Consider the following 22,046-nt stretch of genomic DNA (forward strand, 5'->3'; position numbering starts at 1 on the left):
GAGCAGGAACACCATGCTCAGTTTTAGAGAGTCAGAAAAAGCTTTCTTAAGGAAGTGAGCTTAAACTTGAAGAATTTGCCTGACAGTAGGGAGAAGAAATGTCCTAGGAAAAAGCAATAGCATGTTCATAGATGTAAGTGCAACAGATACATTGAGTGTAGAAAGAATGTGAATAAATCAATGTGGGTGGAGCACAGTGTGAATATGAGTTAAAGGAAGTGAAAAGAAGTAAAGAAATGAGCAAGAGTCAGATCATGATGGAGATTGTGGGCTGCCACACTGAGAAATTTCAAGTTGTTCTTTGAGCAGTTGGGTGCCAGACAGAATGTGTTAGTTTGGGTCTTCCACATGATTTTTAACAGGTTCCAAGACAAGATTAAACATGCACAGATTTTAGTATTAATAAATAATAATATTTATTATTATTTAGTGAGAGAAATGAAGAGGAAGCTGGGAAGGGTTCAGAGAACCCTCAGATGATGGTATAAGTTTGACCTTGATTGAAAGAGAGGAATAAAAGCTTGAGTGGACATGTTTCAGCATGCCACACTAGTCCAGGGAAGGTTTGATAAGGCTGTGGACAAGTCTTTGAGTTATACTTGGTTGTCAGAAGTGACCCATGTCTTGCTAAAATGGGTTTTACCTTATCATACCTGCTGTGTTCAGTCATCGACTAGGAGCACGCTGTGGGGTATGTGACCTTGCCCAAATTTGGCAATGGATTTAAAAACACAGCAGCTGGGGTGCTTGGCCAATTTCCATTCTTATAGCTGGAGAGCTTTGTGGTGCATTCTCAAGGCCACCACAGGGGAGTTTTCAGAATATAGAAACATGATCAGATCAGATTTGTATCTGCAAAAGAATATTCTAATTACTTTGGAAAATGACTCAGATGAGTCAGTGGGTTTGAGAAAGGACCCATGTTAGAAGACTGCTTATAATAGTCCAAGTGACACATAATGGGGACCTAGAATAAGATTGTGTCAGTGAGGATAAAGAGTTGTTGAGAAGTTTGTTGGGAAAAGTACACCAGTAATAACATGTAACCCCATGAAAGGGTTGCAGGGTCCCTGTAGAGGGTCCTTGGACCACATTTTCAGAACTGTTGAACTACAGGATTAGATATATGGGGAGAAGGGAGAAGAGTTCTGACGGTATTTAAATGTTGATGGAAAAGGAGGTTTATAAGGAGAATGAGGTTGGAAATAGAGGTGATACTGGTAAAGAGAGGTTTTTGAAAGGTCTAGCTGATGTAGAAGAATAAGCTTTGAAAGGGAGGGAGAGAGGGACATCTCAGGATTTTTCACTAAGGCCTCACAAAAAGAAAGGCTTGAATAGTGTTACCTGTTATCGCTGCTCAGGCAGGAAGGAGGCAGGGATGAGTAAGAATTAAGTTTGGAGATAGCAGTGTAGGAAAAGGAAAGTTCCCATATCTTGATTCTTCCTGTGTACGTGCATATACATATGCATACTGTAGGAGACAAAGTCATATACTCAGAATAAGGAAGAGTAAGGAATGAGATTAAAGAGAGCAGGTAAGTTTTTTGAGGTAAATAGGAAAAGTTGAAGAAAGAACTGAACAATGAAACATGGAAGGATTGCTGCACATTCACTGTAATTATAGAAACTCTTGTTACAGAAAAATGCGTATTAAGAATTTAAAAGTATCTTTGTCACTTTTTAAAACAGTAAAGCTGTCAGTTTTGTGCTAGATCAACCTCCTAGATGGCTCTTTAGGCCATCTGGATTAAACCTAACTAAAAAGTAACTCAGGTGCTTGCTTCCAGGCTGTAATGTTAAGCTTTCTTGGTCTTCAGACTCTTAGCTTCTCTTGGTCAAGTGTGTGGCAGCTACTACCTTGAGCAGCTGGGAGTCTGGCCCTGACAGCCTGCATTGGCTTTCCTGCTTCCATAGTGGCTGACCTCTGCTCTAGGAACTCTGGTTTCTCCCATTAATTTATAATTTATCACTAGTTTAGAAAAATCAGATTCATACTTAATTGTCAGTAGACTCCTTTTCTTTATTTGCTCTTTGTTTTATGTTGTGTTCAGTTTTTTCAGCCAAGCGCTTAGGTGGTTTTCTTAATTTTAGCTACACAATACTGTAATATTAAAATTGACTTTTTAAAGGATAAATACATTTGGCAAATATCAAATTATGTATATAACATCACTGTGCTTTTTTAATCTTTAAAAATTTTGTTTTAGATGAGAAGGGATTGGACCTTTAAAATAATTTTTACCTTATATAGTGGAAGTTTATTTTATTACTATGTGTGGACTTAATAGGCATGAAATTTTTATGGTGTCATAAGCCATGGCCAGAGGGAAACCATCCTGTTTCAAAAATAGGAAGTCAGCTTGAATTATTCTTACTTAGTTTAAAGGTTTCCATTCATATCTGTTGGTCTGCTCTTGTGCTGCCTTAGCTTACCTTTTATTCCTGACGCATTGTGGCTTCTCTAACAGCCCTCTTTCATATGTATTTTACGTTTTTGCCATGTAGGTCTTTCACAGTTCTGCAGCCCCAGGCGGGCATTCTCTGAACAGGGTCCGCTCCGCCTGATCAGGAGCGCCTCTTTCTTTGCAGGTTTGCCATGTGCTGTGTGGGTAGACTAGTTGGTGTGCCCCAGCGGCTAGAATTCATAGTTACGCCGTGGAAACAAGAGAGTAGAGAAATGCATTTGGGGAAGGTGTGCAGTTAAGAAAGTGTTGCTTAGGAAGTTTCAGAACTCGATATCTTTCTACTGAATGTGTTACTAAGGTTTCCAGAAGCTGAGTTATCAGTAGAAACGACGTTTCATGAAGTTTCAGTGTGTCATTTCTTGCCTCATTATGTAATAATGATTTTAACTTTAGAATCCTAAACCAAAATACAGTATGAACATTATTTCTTAAAATACCAGTTGAATTTCTAATGGTACTATCTTGTTTCCATGGCTGAGTAGCTTTTGTATCATATAGTTCATCAATCACAGAAAATACTCTTACTGTTGTTGTGCAATTTCTGATCTACACTATTCCATAAGAATGATTTCTCTTGGAGCTAAGATTTAGGTGAACAAGCACTGTTATATTCTATAAAAGGCATCTCTGACTATATTTCTTTATATTGATATCACTAAATAGATGATTGTAGACTGTGTTCATGCTTTCTGTATCCAGGAAGTTGTATCCAACTTCTTGTTTTAATTAGTATATATTTTCCTTAGAAATATAAGTAATGTATATATATATTATAGAAAATTTGGAAAATACAAGAAATAGGCAAAAAATATGTATTAGCCATCTTGTCAACCGGAAATAACTCCTTAGTTTTTGTTTGTTTTAAAAAGAAATTGGGATTATACTGTTCAGTTTTCTTAATTTTTATTGTAGAATTTTAAAACATACATTTATATAGACAGAACAGTAGGTTAACCATCATATGCCAATCACTTAGCCTCAGCAACCATTGTTCTTACTGGTCAGTAGCTTGCCTTTTTATCATTTAGTAGTATATTGTGAATATATTCATGTCATTGAATGTGCTTCTAAAATGCTTATTTTACTCACCCTTTGCTTCTTTATATTTTATGTCACAGATTGTTTTCACATAGATCTCAAAGCTTGTTCAACTGAATAATAGCTCTTGGTGTTGGGTTTGTGCCATGCTGTTGAAAAAAATAAAGGAATGCAATGAGATGAGCATGATTTAGTTTGCTATTTTAAAAGGAACATCAACCTGAACAGCACTATGTTTTATAAGTCACAGTTTTGTCTTGATTCACAGTTCACAGCAACCCAATGGACATGCCTGGAAGAGAACTGAATGAGGACAGAGACAGTGGCATAGCACGCTCTGGTAATGACAGGTTCATGTATTAATCTGGATTTTTATGAGATCACTGTTTCCTGACATTGATTTCCTTTTTAATCTTTGTTTTAATCATTTAATTTTATGTGTACAGTTTGTTGGTATTGATATTAGCCTAACAAGAGAATTGTAGAAACGGCAGAGATAAGTATTTTAAATTAAAATTTTTTTCATGTTTAATAGTAAAAATGTGCCTGATGGAGCATGGCCTGGATGAATACACACTCAGTCAGAAGAATAGTATTGCTCAAGAGACTGCTTAAATAGCATAGTAGAAAAAAATGTATTTGCTTATATCTGTTTTCTCCTAACTGGGTTTAAAATGTCAGACTGTCTCTTGCCCAGAGAAACTTAGGTATTTTGAACCAGTGTTATACATATTTTTCTGAGATATCTACTCTTCCAAAATTTGTCTGACAAAGTTTTATTGAAACATTCAGAGGATTTAGGAAAAAACAAAAAAACACCCACCCAGATTATATCCTTAAAGAGCACAGGTTCTAATGAGAGATTAGTGAGAAAAATAATCTTAGTTTATTGTGTGAAGTGTTCTGTGATAAACCTGTGCAGAGAGGTTCATCTAAGCTTGGAGACAGTGTCATCACCAAAGGAATAAAGAGTTGTTTGAAAATAGCATTTTCTTCTGGAGTAGGGTGGGAAAAAGTGAGGATGGCAAAAGGATATGAGGATCTCTTACTGAATTAATTTTATTATGTGATTTTTTTTTTTCTGGGACCTTGCTCCAACAATGATATATATTTTTTAATGGAGATTTTAGAGCTTCATTCAGCAAAATGGAAATTTTGAGTCACCATTATTAAATTTGTTAAAAAGAAATTTGTTCCTGTTTTTAGTTATTATTAAGTTAAAAATTGTACTTGTTCTTATTCTGACTTGACAGCATCTCTCAGCAGCTTGCTTATTACACCATTTCCCTCTCCAAACTCCTCACTTACCCGAAGTTGTGCCAGCAGCTACCAGCGACGCTGGCGACGTAGCCAAACAACAAGTTTAGAGAATGGGGTATTTCCTAGATGGTAAGTTGGAACTTTTATTTTACCACAAGATTGAATAGTTCCTTAAACACAATTTTGTATGTTAAGAGCCTGGACTTGTATTTTGTATTTTTAAAGTCTACAACTGGAAAATTTTACAGTGTATTACTTTTTAAAAAATTGTGTTAAGTTATGCATACCATACAATATACAATTTTAACCATTATTAGCAGTGTAGTTCAGTGGTGTTAAGTACCTTCACATTGTTGTGCATCCATGACCATTCACATTTAGAGCTGTTTTTATCTCCCCCAACTGAAACCCCCACGAGTCCATGGGGTCACAAAGAGTTGGACATGACTGAGCGACTGAACTGAACCACTGTAGACATTAGGCAGTAGTTCCCCCTTTCCTTCCTCCCTTTAGCCCCTGGCAACTACTGTGCTATATTTTTCTTGGTAAATTTGACTCTCTGCTGCTGCTGCTAAGTCACTTCAGTCATGTCCGACTCTGTGTGACCCCATAGATGGCAGCCCACCAGGCTCCCCCATCCCTGGGTTTCTCCTGGCAAGAACCCTGGAGTGGGTTGCCATTTCCTTCTCCAGTGCATGAAAGTGAAAAGTGAAAGTGAAGTTGCTCAGTCGTGTCCAAGTCTTGTATTTCTCTAATGACTAGTGATTGGAAGGAAAGTTTTGACCAACCTAGATAGTGTATTAAAAAGCAGAGACATTACTTTGCCAACAAAGGCCCGTCTAGTCAAGGCTATGGTTTTTCCAGTGGTCATGTAAGAATGTGAAAGTTGGACTGTGAAGAAAGCTGCGTGCTGAAGAATTGATGCTTTTGAACTGTGGTGTTGGAGAAGACTCCTGAGAGTCCCTTGGACTGCAAGGAGATCCAACCAGTCCATCCTAAAGGAGATCAGTCCTGGATGTTCATTGGAAGGACTGATGCTGAAGCTGAAACTCCAGTACTTTGGCCACCTCATGCGAAGAGTTGACTCACTGAAAAGACCCTGATGCTGGGAGGGATTGGGGGCAGGAGGAGAAGGGGACAACAGAGGATGAGATGGCTGGATGGCATCACTGACTCCATGGACATGAGTTTGAGTAGACTCCGGGAGTTGGTGATGGACAGGGAGGCCTGGCGTGCTGTGATTCATGGGGTAGCAAAGAGTCGGACACGACTGAATGACTGAACTGAACTGAATGGCTAATGATGTTGTTTTCATATGCTTTTGGCCATGTGTTTGTTTTCTTTGGAGATATGTCTGTTCTGGTGTTTTACTCATTTTTTAATCAGGTGTGTTGTTGTTGAATTGTAGTAGTTCCTTATATACTTCTGGATGTCAGTCCCTTATCAGATACATGTTTTGAGATATTTTATCCCATTCCATTGGTTGTCTTTTTGTTCTGTTGATACTTCTTTTCGTACACGTGCATTTGTGTTCAGTCACTCAGTCGTATCTGACCCTGGACTCCGTGACCCTATGGACTATAGCCCGCCAGGCTCCTCTGTCCATGAGATTTCCCAGGCAAGAATACTGGAGCAGGTTGCCATTCCCTCCTCCAGGAGATCTTCCTGACCCAGGGATTGAACTTGCATCTCCTTCACTGGCAGGCAGATTCTTTTATCACTGAGCCACCTAGGAAACTGCTTTAGATACACAACAGTTAACTAATTTCTGTGTTGCCCAATGTATTTTTTTCCTTTGTTGCTATACTTTTGGTGTCATCCAAGAAATCACTACCAAATCCAATGTCATGAAGCTTTTATCCTATATTTTCTTTTAAGGATTAAATAGTTTTAACTCTTCTGTTTTGGTTGTTGGTCCAGTTATTGCATACTTTGATATTCTAGTTTTTCATGTTTCTATTTTGGCAAATTCATTCTTGAAATTTTTTTTTTTTTAAATCTGTATTAAGTATAAGTAAAGATGAAGCTTGATTCCTTTTTTATTCACTCCCTTTATTCCTTCATCTTTGACTTTACTTTTGGAGTCAAAAGGGGAGAAGTAGATTGTAGAGCAGTGAAGAGATTAGACTCATCTATAAACCTTGAAATTCAGGCTTACTTTTTTTCAGTTAAGTCGCTCAGTTGTGTCCGACTCTTTGCTACCCCATGGACTGCAGCACGCCAGGCCTCCCTGTCTATCACTAACTCCCAGAGTTTACTCAAATTCAGGTCCATTGAGTCGGTGATGCCATCCAACCATATCATCTTCTGTCACCCCCTTTTCCTTCGGCCTTCAATCTTTCCCGGCGTCAGGGTCTTTCCCAATGAGTCAGTTCTTTGCATCAGCTGGCCAAAGTATTGGAGTTTCAGCAGCATCATCAGTCCTTCCAATGACTATTCAGGACTGATTTCCTTTAGGATGGACTGGTTTGATCTCCCTGCAGTCCAAGTGACTCTCAAGAGTCTTCCCCAACACCACAGTTCAAAAGCATCATATCTTTGGCGCTCAGCTTTCTTTATAGTCCAACTCTCACATCTATACACGACTACTGGAAAAACCATAGCTTTGACTAGATGGACCTTAGGTGGCAAAATAATGTCTCTGCTTTTTAATATGCTGTCTAGGTTGGTCATAGCTGTTCTTCCAAGGAGCAAGCGTCTTTTAATTTCATGGCTACAGTCACCATCTGCAGTGATTTTGGAGCCCCCAAAAAATGAAGTCTGTCACTGTTTTCATAATTGAACAAAAATGTTCCCAATCTGACTCTATTGAAGTTTCTTACAAAAATATGAATATAAAGGAATAGCCAATATATTTCTCTAAGATATACATAATTGATATGAATTTTTAGATTTATGTGATAGAACACTGCAAGACCTTTAGCTTGCCTACATTTAATTACTAAGGAGATCAAATTGTGAATTTAATCATTTTCATATTTTTAAAATAAAAAAACACATTTATTTTTAAGGTCTATAGAAGAAAGCTTTAATCTGTCAGATGAAAGCTGTGGCCCTAACCCAGGAATTGTGAGGAAAAAGAAGATTGCAATTGGGGTAATCTTTTCATTATCCAAAGATGAAGATGAAAGTAACAAATTTAATGAATTCTTTTTTTCACATTTTCCTCTGTTTGAAAGCCACATGAACAAATTAAAGAGTGCAATAGAACAGGTAAGCATAACCATGTTTATGGATTGTTTTTATTTTTTATTTTCCTTTGAATCTTATTCTCTTGCTTAAGCCTTGTCTTTATTCATTTGGCAGAAAAATTAACAGACTCTGTGCAGGTACCCTACAAAGTGACCTGGGAGATGCAAAGTAGACTTCAGTTCTTTTTTTTTTTTTTTAATTAAACTTTTTATTTTGTATTGGGGTATAGCTGATTAACAATGCTGTGATAATTTCAGGTGAACAGCAAAGGGATTCAGCCATACATCTATGTATCCATTCTCCTCCAAAATTCCCCTCCCATCTAGGCTGCCATATAATATTGACTTTAGCTCTTTTTAAGGAGCTTATTGCCTTAAAAAAGATCTAAGGTCATTTATCCATTCAATAAATAAATATTTGAGGGCCTATAATGTGGCAGGCCTCTTCTAGCAACTGAGGATAAGAGTGAAAAAAGCAACACTCTAGATCATGGGGCAGCAAATAAACAAATGAATGTATAAGATTTTAGATGGTAATAAGTACTATGAAGAAAAATAAAAGAAAGGTTTTTATGGAGTGCTGGATGGAGGATTACAAATTTTTATAGGATAGTCAAGAATGCTCCTGATAAAGTCATATATGACCCAGAGATACAGAGGAAATTAGGTATAACCATCTGAGACAAGAATTTTACAGGTAGAGGCAAAGAAGTAAGCCTGATGCTTGGGCATCAGTAGGGAGGCGTAAGGAGGCCAAAACGGCTAGGTTAGAAGTAGGACTAAATCATGTAGGGCCATACAGGATACCATTGTACGAGCATGGACATATACACTTAAGAAAGATAGGAAGCCATGGGAGTGTTTTGAGCAGGAAAATGATGTGATTCATGAGAATCACTCTTACTGCTGGTGGAGAATAGATTTTCTAGGCGTAAAGTTGGATGCTTTGGGATCAGTTACAAGGCTATTGAAATATAATTAAGTGAGAGATGATGGGTAGTCAAACCAGTTTCATGATGGAATTGGTGAGAAATGGTTGGATTCTGGATCTATTTGAAAATAGAGCTAATGAGATTAGCTGATGAACTGAGTTGGAGCTGCAAAAGAAAGAATCATGGAGATGAACTGGGATTTTTCTTCTGAGCAGTAAGATGGATAGAATTGCCAGAACTAAAATGGGAAAACTACAAATGGAACAGGTTTGGTGGAAGAAGATCAGGAGTTTGTTTTTGATGTCTCCTGGACATCCAAGTAATTGTGAGTCTAGAGTTTAGGGTCCAGGATGAGCAGTCATCAGTATATAAGTGAAAGTGAAGTCGCTCAGTTGTGTCCGACTCTTTGCGACCCCATGGACTGTATCCTACAAGGCTCCTCTGTCCATGGGATTCTCCAGGCAAGAATACTGGAGTGGGTTACCATTTCCTTCTCCAGGGGATCTTCCCAACCCAGGGATCAAACCCCGGTCTCCCCCATTGGAGGCAGACACTTTAACCTCTGAGCCACCAGGGAAGCCCCATGAGTATATAGATGGTATTTTAATCTAAGAAGCTGATTGAGAGGGAGAGGAGATCCTGATTTGTGGAGCATTTCAGTAGTTAAAGTTGGAGGAACTGAGAACTAGTCAGGGAGACTGAGGATTTCCCTTTTAAGTACAAGGAAAAACAAGAGAGAGTACTTTTGGGGTAAACCTGGTGAAGAAAGTGGTCTAAGAAGGTAGGAATGATCAGTTGTGTCAAATGCTGCTGATAGTGCATGTAATAAATTGATGTAGAGAAAATTGTGAATATAAGAGAGAACATAAGAGTAAATAAAAAAGAAGGAAAAGCAAAGTTTTTTAGGAGTTCATAGGGAAGAAAAATGACTTCCTACTGGGAAGATGTTTCATTTGGACTGCATCTTAAAGGAGTTGTAGAATTTTTTAAACATGATGCTTTGAAAAATGGATACAGCAGAGTAACAGGCAAAATTGCTATCTTTGCCACCCAAAGATAACTCATTAACATTTTGCTGAAACTCTTAATCAGACCTTTTCTATGCATATTGTATTTTACTTGATTGGGACTGTGCTGTGTTCATATTGTTTTTATTACATGCCTGTTTTGAAGAATTCATCCTTGTTAACATGTTTATTTCTCATTATAAATGGTTCTTAAATATATTTTAGTGGCTTTCCTCCATTTAAGTAACTTTTTAATTAGGCCATATCTGCTTTTTCTCAGCTATAGCTACACTTCAGTTAACATCTTGGTGAATTTTCCAGATTATGTTTTACGAGATTCCTATAAGTTGAATCATTGAACATAACTAAATTTCTTAATCCCTGTGACAGAATGCAGAAAGGAAAGGATATAAAGAGTAGTAGTAGGTGGTCTGGCTAACAGAGTTAATGTGGACAAGATCACAGAGAGTCTAGAATGCTTGCAAGGATTTTTGACTTTGTTTGACTGTCTTCAAATTGTGCTCTAAGGTTATTATGGAAACATGTTTGAAAGAGACTAGTAAAAGAAACTTCAGATGCAGGAGCAATTAGAATGGTCTAGAAAGCAGAGGGTGCATTTCAGTAACTCAGTGCCTGAGGATCATGTGCCTCTAAAGAAGGCACAGTGTTAGTTATTCACACTAAATCTATTAAAAGACAAATAGATCATTAGCAATACCTTTTTAGTGAGTAATGAGTAAAGTCCATTTTCGTTCTTCAGAAGTTCAACACTCATGACATTTTCTTCAGTTTGCTGATATGTTTTTTGTAGTCAGTTGTTGACAAAGTCAGTACACAGAATATTAAGCTGTGGCTGAACTGACATTTCGGTTACAGGGAAAAGTGTTTAAACTTTGTATAAAACTTGAAATATTCAAGCAATACAGAACGTTAGAGGTTACTTTTTAAATGTTTTAATGCTTTGTTCATTCTACACCCTGAAGGGCACATTGCAGTTGTATATTTGTTCATGTTTAGCAACTCATTTCTTTGTAAAACTGAAAGAGCTGAGTGAATACTTTGATATAAATGAATAGGACTTATTCTATAGTTAATTAATCCTAGAATATAGTAAACATTGAAACACCTACATAAGTTATGTTCTAGGGCTGTTTTCAAATTATCACTTATTTTTATATTTTAAATGAAAAACTATAGATTCTGTTTCTGAGCACTGTGGGAGTTATTTCAAAGTCTGTACTACCTTTTGAGATCTATAATGTAGTTAAAATTTTTTTATTGTTCATAAAGTTAAGGAAGAATATTGCTCAATTCTAGCCAAAGAATATTTGCTTCTTTATATATTAGGAGTCTCTCAGCAGTTTGTAAAAGCAAAAATTGTCACTTTTACCTTATGAAGCTTTGGTATGTACATGAATGATTCTGGCCTGAAGTAGTCCAACCTTCTCTTAAATATATATTTGAGCATTTAAACAATTAATGTGTAATTACATAAGTAATGTAGAATTACATTCTCTTTGAAAAAGTTTTAAAAATTCCAAAGTTCTTTCTGATAACCGTATTCTAATCCTGATCTTCTTTTTGTCTACCTAAAGTAGACAACCTTGGCTAAATATCTTTTTAAGAAAGCAAATATTACTAATAACTTGAGATATCTTTCAGTAGAATATTTATGTTTTAGATTTAAAAAAAGGATTTACTTAACAGAACCACTATGTATGGATTATTAGCGAAACTCAGGAGTTGTTACTGAGTTAGCATTTTATGATCTGTTTGGGAGAAAAGTTTTATGTAACTTAGAAACTGTCAACATCAATTTCTTTGTGTTTTGACATTCTCTTTCAATTAAGAGGCCTAACATCAGAAAAATTTGAATTTTATCATACTCGTTAATGACCAAAAGTGCAAAAACAAGCAACTAGAAATATGTGTGCCTTCTTTATACATATCTAGTTAAGAATGGTAGGTAAAATGTTATAGAAATATGTGATTTTGTCTTTTACTTCCCCCCCCCCCCCATATTTTGCCCATGGTCACTATAAAATTAACTATTTTATTGCTTTCAAGGCTATGAAAATGAGCCGGAGATCAGCTGATGCCAGTCAGAGGAGTTTGGCATATAATCGAATAGTTGATGCACTAAATGAATTCAGGTACATTTTCTCCAGCCTTTCATAATATAGAATTGTTTCATGGTATACACTGGAAAATTTACTTATTTTCTTTACTTACTCTGATAAAATATAATTCTTTAAACTTCTCTGTCCCATAGTCAAATGGGGATGTAATTCAGTAGGCCACTGATTCCTTTTTTATTAAATATTAAAAGTGCTTGGAATTCAAGCACACTTGGGAGGAGTCTGTAGTATGGTTGCTAGCATTGGACCACTAAACAAGCAGATATAACCAGAAGAGACCCTTGTTTTAGCAGAAATGTGCTTTGTCCTTTGTTGGGCTCCTAGATGTAGGGACTGGTTAAGTGACGGTAATCACACATTCTTAGATACATGGAATACAAAAACATACATGGATATAAGGAATATGAACTTTGATGTTCCATACAACTTTGTTGCTTAATCCTTTCTCTAGTAGTATTTTCTGGCACAACAAAGCTTGGTCCCTGAAGCTCAAGCAAGTGCTGTAACTGCACTGTAGTTATGGCAAGGAAACATGTTGCATATGACCTTGTGTTGGGAATCACACTAAGTGACTGATACGTTTGTCTCAAAGAGATTCACTTCAGTTTTACTTTGTCCTCTTATATTGTCAGTCTTTCCTCCTTTACACTAGAGAAATAGTATAACACGTAGGGCAAGAACTCAAGGCTTTGGTATCTGACAGACAGACCTGTGGCTCTGCCTTTTATTATCCTTGATGACCTTGGGCGGATTTTTTAGCATTTTTTTTGACCCTTAGTTTTCTAACATAAAATCTGTGAATTCAATTTAGTAATGATCGAATAGATTGTTGTAAAGATAGAATAAGATAATGTATGTGAAGTACTTAGCAGAATGCCCAACATTGATGTGACCACTATTATATATGCCACATGTAACCTATATCAGTGATTTTCAAAAGTCATTCATAGTTGATGTTCATAGTATTGCCAGATCTAAATTGACCCTGTTTTGCTACCTAAATAAATGTGTTTCAAAATGAAACTTTATGCATTGTCACCCTAAATGGGAAATCAACATCCTGTGCTATGATAAGTAAGCTATAAAGTGAGTTCATAATAATTAAAATTTAAAATATGTATCTGTGTACCACCTAAGGTTTATTATCTCCAGTAGTCTATGTACCTCACTTTTGTTCATTGGCTCATCTTGTATGGCACCTTATTGGGTCAAGGATCTTCTGGATTGTTTGTTTAAATATGAGTTACTGCATTTTGAAGTAAAAGGCTGGTTTAGCCTGTGATACTGCCAGATTGCTACTGTGAAACTATAGACATGTCATGTATATACTTTTTTTTTGATGGAAATGGCTAGGAAGTCATGTATTTATTTATTAAATTTGACAATAAGAGAACTCATTTGTTTTCAACTTTGATTCTTTTATATTCTTCATTTTTCTCTTTTTGTGTTAAACCTCAGTGAAAGTAAATCTGGTGTCCTCTTTTAAACCTCTCTCAAAGGAGAGATTTCATTGCTTCAGCCATGTTCTAGAATCTTTAACTTACTAAAACATAAGATCATTAAGTTTTCAGCCATGTTACGCTCTAGAAGTATTACGATTTTGCATTTACAATTTAGTTCTATGATCCATTTTTATCTTTTGTGAAAGCTATAAGGTCTTTGTCGAGGTGCATATTTTTGCATATGAATGTCCACTTGTTCCAGCATCATTTGTTGAAAAGACTGTCTTTGCTTTCTATTGCTTTTACTCCTTTCAGTTTAGTTCAGTTCAGTTCAGTCGCTCAGTCGTGTCCGACTCTTTGCGACCCCATGAATCACAGCACACTAGGCCTCCCTGTCCATCACCAACTCCCGGAGTCTACTCAAACTCATGTCCATGGAGTCGGTGATGCCATCCAGCCATCTCATCCTCTGTCGTCCCCTTCTCCTCCTGCCCCCAATCCCTCCCAGCATCAGGGTCTTTTCCAATGAGTCAGCTCTTCACATGAGGTGGCCAAAGTACTGGAGTTTCAGCTTCAGCATCAGTCCTTCCAATAAACACCCAGGACTGATCTCCTTTAGGATGGACTGGTTGGATCTCCTTGCAGTCCAAGGGACTCTCAGGACTGTCTTCTCCAACACCACAGTTCAAAAGCATCAATTCTTCAGCACGCAGCTTTCTTCACAGTCCAACTCTCACATCCATACATGACCACCGGAAAAACCATAGCCTTGACTAGACGGACCTCTGTTGACAAAGTAATGTCTCTGCTTTTTAATATGTTATCTAGGTTGGCCATAACTCCTTCCAAGGAGTAAGCGTCTTTTAATTTCATGGCTGCAATCACCATCTGCAATGATTTTGGAATGCAAAAAAATAAAGTCTGACACTGGTTCCACTGTTTCCCCATCTATTTATTCCTTTATCAGGTATCAATTGAGTATATTTCAGGGGCTCTATTTTTGAGCTTTCTGTTTGTTTTATTGATCTATTTGTCTGTTCTTTCAGCAGTACCATGCTGTTCTGATTAATGTAACTTTATAATAACTCTTATAATCAGTTTATATGAGTCCTCACATTTGTTCTTTTCCTTCAGTGTTGTGTTGACTCTTCTGGATCATTTGCCTCTCCAAACTTTATCAAATCTCCAACACATCAGTTTGTTGATATTTACAAAATAACTTACTGGGATTTTGATTGAGATTGCATTGAAACTGTAGATTGGGAAAAGTTGACATCGTACCAATAGTAATACTTCCTGTCCATTAACATGAGATAGCTTGCTGTTTATTTGTATCTTCTTTGATTTCTTTAATCAGAGTTTTATGATTTTCCTCGTGTAAATCTTATACATTTAAAAATTTATACATAAATATCTCAGGGTGGTTTTTTTGGTTGTTAATATTAATGATATCTTGTTTATAATTTCAAATTTCAACTGTTCATTGATGATACATGAGAAATCAATTGACTTTTGTATATTAACCTTATATCATGCAGCCTTGTTATAACTGCTTATTAATTCTAGGAGATTTTTGTCACTTTTAAATTTTCTGCATAAGTGCTTATGTGTAAATAGAGACAGATTTGTGTCTTCCATCCCAATCTGTTTACCTCTTATTTCTTTTTCTTGCCTATCGGATTAGCAAGGGCTTCCAGTATGATGTAGAAAAGCAATGATGAGAAGGTTCGTCCTTACCTTATACCAGATCTGAATGAAAAAGCTTCAACTTTTTCACCATTAAATATCAAGTAAAGTTTCTTACACTGTCTATCAAATTGAAGAAGTTCACTCTTGATTCCTGGCTTGCTGAGATATTATTAATTATTGATTCAACTGTAAAAATAGGTATAGGACTCTTCAGGATATCTGTTTCATCTTGTGTGAGTTTTGGTAGCTTGTATCTTTCAAGGAATTGTTCTAGTTCATCTAAATCATCAAATTTGCAAGCATAGAGTTGTTCATATTATTTCTTAATTATACTTTTGATGTCCATAGATTAGTAGTGATGGACCTCTTTTATTTCGAATATTAGTGATTTGTGTCATTTCTCTTTTTTACTAGGTTATCTTGGATAGAAATTTATAAATTTTCAAAGAACCTTTGAGCATTTCAAAGAACCAGGTTTCGTTTTGTTGATTTTTAATCTATTGATTTTTGTCTTTAATTTCAATAATTTTTAATCTGATTTTTATTTACTTGTTTGCTTTAGTTTTATGTTTTTCATCTTTCTCTAGTTTCCTGAAGTTAAACCTTAGATTATTGCTTTCAAATCTATCTTTTTCTCTAACATATGCATTCAATGCTATAAATTTCCCCCTAAACACTGCTTTTGCTGGATTCCACAGATTTTGTTATATTGAGTGAAAGTTTAATTCAAAAATTTTAAAATTTCTCTTGAGATTTCTTCTTTGATGTTATGTTTAAAAATATATTTTTAAAATCTTTTTTAAGTATTTGGAGATTTTCCACATATCTTTCTTTTTTTTTAATTTTTATTTTAAAATGGAGTAAAGTTGTTAATTTCAGGTGAACAAAAAAGTGATTCAGTTATATATATACATGTATCTATTCCTTTTTAAGTTCTTTGCCCATTTAGGTTGTTATAGGGTATTGAACAGAGTTCCCTGTGCTATGCGGTAGCACATAAGTTCATTCTCTAAGTCTGTGAGTCTGTTTCTGTTTTGTAAATGAGTTCATTTGTATCATTTTCTTTGAGATTCCACAAATAAGTGATGTGATGTATGATACTTGTCTTTGTCAATCTGACTTACTTCACTTAGTATGTTAATCTCCACGTCCATTCATATTGTTGCAAATGGCACTATTTCATTCATTTTAATGGCTGAGTAATATTCCATTGTCTGTATTTACTGCATTGTCTTTATCCATTCCTCTGTTGATGGACATTTAGGTTGCTTCCACATCTTGGCTATTGTAAAGAGCACTGCTGTGAATATTGGGGTCCATGTATCCTTTTCAACCATGTTTTTTTCCAGATATATGCCCAGGAATGAGATTACTGGGTCATATAGTAGCTCTGTATTTCGTTTCTTAATGAACCTCTGTACTGTTCTCAATAGTGGCTCCACCAATTAGATTTGTACCAAAAGTGTAGGAGGGTTCCCTTTCCTCCTCACTGTCTCCAGCATTAATTGTTTGTAGACTATCCTGGTTGGTTTGAGATGATACCTCATTGTAGTTTTCATTTGCATTTCTCTAATAATTAGCAGCGTTGAGCATCTTTTCTTAAAATATTCGTCTGTCTGTATGACTTCTTTGGCAAAATGGCTGTTTAGGTCTTCTGCCTGTTTTTTGACTGGATTGTTTGTTTTTTTTCCATAGGGCTTCCCTGATAGTTCAGTTGGTAAAGAATCCACCTGCAGTGCAGGAGACCCCAGTTCAGTTCATGGGTTGGGAAGAATCCACTGGAGAAGGGATAGGCTACCCACTCCAGTATTCTTGGGCTTCCCTTATGGCTCAGCAGATAAAGAATCTGCCTGCAATGTGGGAGACCTGGGTTCAGTCCCTGAGTTGGGAAGATCCCCTGGAGAAGGGAAAGGCTACCCACTACAGTATTCTGGCCTGGAGAATTCCATGGACTGTGTAGTCCATGGTGTCACAAAGAGTTGGACACGACTGAGCGACTTGCACTTTGACTTTCACTTTGTTTTTTGACGTAGAGCTACATGAGCTGTCTGTAAATTTTGAAGATTAATTCCAGGTGGGTCATACTGTTGGAAATATTTTCTCCCTTTCTATGTATTGTCTTTTCATTTTGTTTATGGTTTCTTTTGCTGTGCAAAAGCTTTTGAATTTGATTAAATCCCATTTCTTTATTTTTGCTTTTATTTCTCTTACTCTAGGAGACAGATTGTAAAAGGTATTGCTGTGATATATGTCAAAGAGTGTTATGCCTTTATTTTCCTCTAATAAGAGTTTCATGGCTTCCCCTGTGCCTCAGTGGTAAAGAATCCATCTGCCAAGCAGGAGTCATGGGTTTGATCCTTGGGTTGGGAAGATCCCCTGGAGAAGGAAATGGCAACCAACTCCAGTATTCTTGCCTGGGAAATCCCATGGACAGAGGAGCCTGGTGGGCCGCAATGCGTGGGATTGCCAAGAGTCGGACATGACTTGGTGACATGCATGCATGCGCATCATGAGATATTATCACAGCAAGTTTAGTGAACATCCATCATCTCCTATAGATACAAAATTAAAGAACTTCTAAAAAAATATTTTTCTTGTGATGAGAACTCAGAATTTACTCGTAAACAGCCTTCATATATGACATACAGCAGTGGTAATTATGTTAATCTTGTAATTTATATCCTTAATTCTTATTTATCTTATAACTGGAAGTTTGTAGTACCTTTTGACTGCCTTCATTCAAGTCCCTCTCCTTCCTTACAGCTTACCTATGTCAGTGCTCTCTTAAGTACATACATGTTAAGGTTTGTTATCTTCAATTATTGCCAAGATGGATGTCAAGGAGTTTACCTCTTTTGTTTTCTTTTAGGGGCTTTATGATTTCAGGTCTTGAGTTTAAGTCTTTAGTCCATTTTGAATTGATTTTTGTTTGTGGTATGAGATAAAGGTCCGGTCCTTCTTTTATATGTGCTTGTCTAGTTTTCTGAGAACCATTTATTGAAGAGGTTGTCCTATCTCCATGTTATGTTTTTGGCTCCTCTGTCATAAATTAATTGACCATATATATGCAAGAGTTTATCTCTGGGCTCTCTGTTCTGTTCCACTGATTTGTTTCTGTTTTTATTCCATTAGTATACTGTTTGATTATTATAGCTTTATCATACAGTTTTAAATCAGGGAGCATGTTGCTTTCACCTCTTTCCTTCTTTCTCAAGATTGGTTTGACTTTTCAGGGTTTTATGTGGTTCCATACAAGTTTTAGGATTGTCTCTTCTATTTTTGTGAAAAATGCGATTGGAATTTTTTTAGGGGTGCATTAAATATGTAGATTGCTTTGGATAGTATGAACTTGATTTTTAATTAAAAATATGGAATGTTTCATGAATTTGTGTGTCATCTTGGGCAGGTAGCCTTGCTAATCTCTGTATTGTTTCAGTTTTATTATATGTGCTGTCAAATGAGCATGAATATGATTTAATTAAATGTTTCGTTGACTTTGGAGTGGGATTGCTATATGTTTTGAACAATTCCTTTTGCTTATTGCCAAAAAGAATCCTGCCGTTTTTTTTGTTGTTTGTTTTTTACATTCACATTTTGCGATATTACCCAGCATTGAATCATTGCCCTTGTACTTTGAGCTGTATCTTACATTATTGGATTAGTTTCTTTTCTTTAGTTACAAACTTTGTGGCAAAAGGCCAAGAGTCTGTTTTTGAGCTCTGAGGAAGCACTGTCATCAAAGATCCAGCTGAGGTTACCAGAATGGTAAATACTGTCATGAGACTCATTCCTGGTAGAATACTGATTTTGCTCTTAGGTTAAACTCAGCATTTTGATTAATGAATTTTTGAGTTAAATACCTACAAGATAATTGCTGTGATGTAAAGTAGTGTGAATTGCCTCCCCTTAAAATTTTAACATTGCCTGGAATTTACAACATGTATGAGTTATAAAATCATTGTAGGAAATTCCCTAGCCATTCCAGTGGGTTAGGTCTCTATGCTCTCACTGCCAAGGGCTTAGATTCAATCCCTGCTCAGGGAGCACAGATTCCACATGCTGCACAGTACAGGCAACAAAACAAACAAAAAGAAAAAAAGCAGAAAACCATTGTAAATGTCTGTCCTGATTGTATATTTTCCTTTTTGTATTAGTCTGATTATTTTACTTCAGTCTGTGCAAATCTGAATGACTACATGATATCAGTTAAACATTCTTATAATATTTTTAAAATAGTTTATAAAACACAGTTTTTTTAAAGCAATCTATCTGTAGATGTACTTTCAATATGTACAGTTGATCCTCATTATTTACAGATTCTGTATTTGTGAATTAGTCTGCTTGCTGAAATTTATTTATAAACCTAAAATATACTTATAGTGATTATATGATCATTTGTGGACATGTGCAGAGCAGTGAAAATTTTGAGTGCTGTGACACACACATTTCCAGATGAAGTCAAATAGGACAGTATTCTCCCTTATTTTTAATTGTTTATTTTAATTGGAGTATAATTGCTTTACATTGTTGTCTTGGTGTGTACTGTACAGCAAAGTGAGTAAAATACAAGTGTACATATGTCTCCTCCCTTCTGAGTCTCTCCACCCACCCATCCTTCTCCTCTAGGTCATCATAGAACCCTGAGCTGAGTTCCCTACAGCAGCTTCTCACTAGCTATCTGTTTACACATGGTAGTGTATTTATATCTGTGCTACTCTCTCAATTCATCCCACCCTCTCCTTCCCTGTTCTGTGTCCGCAAGTCTGTTTTCTGTGTCTGTGTCTATTCCTGCCCTGCATATAGGTTCATCAGTACCATTTTTTTTTATTCCATATGCATTAATATATGGTATTTCATTTTCTCTTTCTGACTTGCTTCACCTCTGTTTACAGACTCTAGGTTCATTCACATCACAAAAATGACCCAATTTTGGTCCTGTTTATGGCTATGTAATATTCCATTATATATATATATATATACCCCAACTTCTTTATCTGTTCCTCTGTCAGTGGACTTCTGTATTGCTTCTGTGTCCTTGCTGTTGTAAATAGTGCTGCAGTGAACATTGGTGTCCATGTATCTTTTTGAATTATGGTTTTCCTATGGTATATTCCCAGTAGTAGGTTTGCTGGGTCATATGGTAGTTTTATTCCTAGCTCCGTAAGGAACCTCCATCCTGTTCTCCGTAGTAGCGGCGTCAGTTATATTTCCACGAACAGTGCAGTAAGGTCCCCTTTTCTCCATATCATCTCAAATGATTTGTTGTTTGTAGATTTTTTGATGATGGCCATCCTAACCGATGTGAGGTGATAATACCTCATTGTAGTTTTGATTTGCATTTCTCTAATAATGAGTGATGTTGAGCACCTTTTCATGTGTTTTTTGGTTGGTTGTATATCTTCTTTGGAGTACTCTTCCTTGTTTCAGCTCTTAGTTTTATAAACAAGTGTACTTTTCATGGTCTATTTAGTGCTGCTTTTTAAAAAGCATTTTGCACCCCCTTTTTTAAAGTGATTTTGCAATTAAAATTGGCCCCAAAGACAGTTTTCCAAAAAAGATGCACAGCTGGCCAACAAACTCATGAAAAGATGCTTAACATCATTAATTATTAGAGAAATGCAAATCGAAATGACAGTGAGTTACTACCTCACACTGGTCAGAATGGCCATCATTTAAGAGGCTTTTAATAAATACTGGAGAAGGTGTGGAGAAAAGGGAACCCTCCTACACTGTTGGTGGGAATTTATATTGGTGCAGCTGCTATGGAGAACAGTATGGAGGTTCCTTAAAAAACTGAACATTGAGTTGCCATATGATCCAGCAATCCCACTTGTGGGCATATATCCAGAGAAAGTTCTAATTTTAAAAGATACATGCACCCCACTGTTGACAGCATCACTATTTACAGTAGCCAAAGAATAGAAACATCTAAATGTCCATAGATAGATGAATGGATAAAGAAGGTGTGGTATATATACACAGTGGAATACTACTCAGTAAAGAAAAAAAAGAACGAAGTAATGCCATTTGCAGCAGCATGAATGAGCCTAGAGATTATCATACTAAGTGAAGTTAGTCAGAAAAAGAAAGGCAAATATCATGTGATATCACTTATATGTAGAATCTAAAATATGTCACAAATGAACTTGTTTACAAAACAGAAACAAATTCAAGGACAGAAAACAAACTTACAGTTACCAAAGAGGAGAGGTAGAGGGGAAGGATAAAATTGGGAGCCTTGGATTAGTGAGTACACACTACTGTATGGAAACTGGTAGATGAAGAGCACAGTCCTGCTGTTACAGCACGTGAAAGTACATTCAGTATTGTGTGATAACTCAGTGGGAAAGAATATGTATATATACGTATATAGATAGGTATATCCATATATACCTGTATATATATTTAGGAATCTATATATATTTAGGAATATATATATCCTTTATCCATTCATCTATCTATGGACATTTAGATATATACCTATATATATTTAGGAATCACTTTACTGTGTACCAGAAACTAATACAACTTTGTAAATCAGCTATACTTCACTTTAAAAAAATATGGTCAAAATAACCTAACTCTACACCTAAAGCAACTAGAAAAGGAAGAAATGAAGAACCCTAGGGTTAGTAGAAGGAAAGAAATCTTAAAAATTAGGGCAGGAATAAATGCAAAAGAAACAAAAGAGACCATAGCAAAAATCAACAAAGCCAAAAGCTGTTTCTCTGAGAAGATAAATAAAATTGACAAACCATTAGCCAGACTCATCCAGAAACAAAGGGAGAAGAATCAAATCAATGAAATTTGAAATGAAAATGGAGAAATCACAACAGATAACACAGAAATATAAAGGATCATAAGAGACTACTATCAGCAACTAT

General features: G+C 36.1%; 1 protein-coding gene and 1 non-coding gene across 3 annotated transcripts in view; one reads left to right on the forward strand and one right to left on the reverse strand.

The window, feature by feature from the left end:
• FNIP1 (folliculin interacting protein 1) overlaps positions 1 to 22,046 on the forward strand; it is a 118,733-nt gene that overhangs the window by 65,761 nt on the left and 30,926 nt on the right. The window contains exons 7-11 of one of the 2 annotated variants that reach the window (XM_061150835.1): positions 2,506 to 2,589; positions 3,772 to 3,843; positions 4,757 to 4,892; positions 7,775 to 7,976; positions 11,961 to 12,046. In XM_061150835.1, coding sequence (XP_061006818.1) covers positions 2,506 to 2,589; positions 3,772 to 3,843; positions 4,757 to 4,892; positions 7,775 to 7,976; positions 11,961 to 12,046 — 580 coding nt within the window. The remainder of the gene's footprint in view (positions 1 to 2,505; positions 2,590 to 3,771; positions 3,844 to 4,756; positions 4,893 to 7,774; positions 7,977 to 11,960; positions 12,047 to 22,046) is intronic. The other variant, XM_061150836.1, reaches the window with a different exon arrangement.
• LOC133062990 (U6 spliceosomal RNA) lies at positions 18,525 to 18,627 on the reverse strand. Its single transcript, XR_009694309.1, has one exon. It is a non-coding gene; the product is annotated as a U6 spliceosomal RNA (small nuclear RNA).

The sequence above is a fragment of the Dama dama genome, chromosome 9 (genome assembly GCF_033118175.1).
Source record: "Dama dama isolate Ldn47 chromosome 9, ASM3311817v1, whole genome shotgun sequence".
NCBI classification, from domain to species: Eukaryota; Metazoa; Chordata; class Mammalia; order Artiodactyla; family Cervidae; genus Dama; species Dama dama.